Source organism: Poecilia latipinna, unplaced genomic scaffold (assembly GCF_001443285.1).
Source record: "Poecilia latipinna isolate Pla-1442-1.1 unplaced genomic scaffold, P_latipinna-1.0 Scaffold284, whole genome shotgun sequence".
Classification (NCBI taxonomy): domain Eukaryota; kingdom Metazoa; phylum Chordata; class Actinopteri; order Cyprinodontiformes; family Poeciliidae; genus Poecilia; species Poecilia latipinna.
In genome coordinates, this window is record NW_015112900.1 from 165,151 (window position 1) to 167,903 (window position 2,753).

General features: G+C 35.7%; 1 protein-coding gene across 3 annotated transcripts in view; it reads right to left on the reverse strand.

Moving 5' to 3' along the window:
• The window catches only part of LOC106948374 (uncharacterized), a 17,293-nt gene that overhangs the window by 7,791 nt on the left and 6,749 nt on the right, over window positions 1-2,753 (reverse strand). The window contains exons 1-2 of one of the 3 annotated variants that reach the window (XM_015033990.1): window positions 393-631; window positions 12-80 (exon numbers count right to left, since the gene is read on the reverse strand). The exons of 1 other annotated variant lie outside the window; for it this stretch is intronic. In XM_015033990.1, coding sequence (XP_014889476.1) covers window positions 12-25 — 14 coding nt within the window. In that variant the 5' untranslated portion in view covers window positions 26-80; window positions 393-631. Of the gene's footprint in view, window positions 1-11; window positions 141-392; window positions 632-2,753 lie in introns of those variants that run through there. One more of the 3 variants, XM_015033988.1, reaches the window with a different exon arrangement.

Genomic DNA, 2,753 nt, shown 5'->3' on the forward strand with positions numbered 1-2,753 from the left:
TTTTAATCCACCTGAAAGCAGCCATGGTGCTTTACTGCTGCTGTTATTTTCACAAATGATTCAGTCTCTGATGTCGTTTCCTTTTAAAATAAACTCATTTGCATTTTTCAGTGACATCATTTCCTGTCAGTGACTGTGTCCTGTGTGTTTAACCGTTTATACTTGTTAAATTAGCGCCAGATATTGATGTTTATAAACTCAGAAATTTGGTGATGACAATAAGAGAAAAATTGAAAAACAACTTTTATATCTGAGGTATTTTAATCATTAATTTTTACTCAAACATTAAATCCAGGAAGCATAACTTTGATCAGCAAAGGAACTGAGGAAAGAGACGATGAAAAAACTTTTTGTTGTTTTTAGAAGTGATGAAGAGTGAAGAGTAAACTCACCTGAATTATTCTCCTGATGTTCGCACGTTCTGAAAAAGTAATCTTACTGAAACGAACTGAAATGTTTCTCCTCTCATGTCTGTTGCTTCCTTATTTTAACTTGAGTAATTTTTTCCTGAGAACTGAAGGGGAAGTGTTATTCTGAGAATGTGGCAGCAGCAGCAGAGAAGATATATTTGTCCACCTATGATCAGCAGCATTTGTGGTTAACACATTGATGGATGTCATTAAAGTTTCCATGACAACACAGGGTGATGCTGACTTCCTTATATCTGAGTGGTCAGTTTATGTTACAAAATCCACATCAGAATGGCTCCAAAAAATGTGAATAAGAAGAACATTGATTAAAATAATATCTTTATTCTTTAGTTTTTATTTGAACAAAGTAAGGAAAAAAAAATAAAACAATAATTATAATAATAATTCAACATTTGAATTAAGAAATGCACATTAATTCAACAAAATAAACAAGAAATATCTTGACACTCATATATCAGGATACAGATTTAAAATACATGCATAAATACATATTTAAAAACAATATGAAGGAACATTAAGCAAGAAAAGGAAACTGTATTAATCAGTGCACCTTAACTGTGCTGCCCCCTACTGGGGCCTTGGTGTAATTCCAATAGATTAACATAAATAATAAAGGTACTAAAGATTTGTTATAAATATTATGAAGGATTTTCACTCAGAGCAAAGAAGTAGACAAGAAACAGTTGGATATTTTTTCCAACAAACAGCCATGAAACCATTTTTATTTGTTACAAACAGTAGGAATATGAACTTTCTCTGTTTTTTTGACCACAATAATCTCATTAACAGCTGGTGCTCCCCCTGGTGGTCAAAGAGAGTCGTTTAGAGCAAAGACTTGATTCGTGGTCAGATTAAGGAGTTTGGACAGCGACAGCATTATTACATTACAATGAGTTAAACAACTTTTCAGTTTAAAATACATATTTAAAAAGTTTCATGTTGACCCTTGTTTATACTTTCCTTCATTGTTAAGATTTAAACTCCCCAAATATTAAACAAATGATGCAGTAAGGAATGTTGTGGGGGTCAGAAGCAAAAAAAAAGTTTTCAGAAATAAAGTTTCAGGCTAAAACTGACATGAAGAGATGTAACTTTTTAAGATAGTCAGTTTTTATATTATCATCTGCTGGTGTTAAATATAATGAGATATTCATCATGAGCAGTGCTCTAATTCCTGCTGGATGCTGATGCTGAAGTTGTTGATCAGTTTTCATAAACCTCAACACCTTCCTCGTCTTCTTCATGGTTACACTCCTGCAGAAAAAAAATACATAATCTGGATTAAAACTGGGCATGTAATTGGTTCTGTTTGACACACTGATATTGCTCACTTATTCTCTCTCATCATCATGACCAACTACCAGACCCTCCTACTAAATACATGGACAACCCCAGACTTTCCAGTCTGTTGGTATTCATTCACAGCCACCAGCAGCAGTTTCTATACCGGCTCTAAAACTGCAAACCTGGAGAGCCAGAATTCTGTAACTTTTAGATGTGTCCCTTGTCCTGCACACTTGAATTAATTTGTGAAACTGAATCACTATCATGCAGTCAAGCTCTACAGAGCTTCCTGCCAATGAGTTCATATTAGAGCCAGGTGTGCTGAAGAGGAGACATCTAAAGGCTGCAGGACGCAGGCCCTCAAAGACTTGAGTTTGAGACCACTGTTCTATACAGAACACAGATAATTGGTTATTATCATAGGTCTGTGAATCAGAATTGCTCGTTTAACACATCTCACACATTCTCAGTCATCAGCAGAAGTCATCCACTTCAGTGGATTAAGATTGTTCTCACACCTGATAGTCCAGTAGACTCAGTTGGTTTTGGGACCAAAGTTGCAGCATTTGTTAGATTTTCAGGTACTGTGGTTCAATTTCACGTGACTCTGTGTCAAATAAATCAAACTGTTTGAAAAACCTGCTCCCCTCCTCACTTATGGGGACGCTGCACCAAGAACCACTGAAGGAAATGATGTGAAAACCTCTTAATTAAAACTCTACCTTGATCCAGCAACTTCCTTCTTCATGAAACGTAAACAAAAATGGAGTAGCATCAGAATTTTGTCTCTGGCAAAAGACCATGAGCCAGTTCTCCTGCTAGAGCTAGAAACACAAATTTAATTTGGTTGCATTTACCCAGAATGCCCTGCACTATAGTCAGTTTAGCATTCACATATGCATTTGAACGCACCAGATTTTATTTCCTCTGAACCAAAGCCTAGTTATGGAGGTGGACCAGAGTTTGATTATGTTAACAAATCTAGATCTTTACAACTGTCTGTTCTTCCTGCATCCAGACATTGTCTCTAGCAAAATA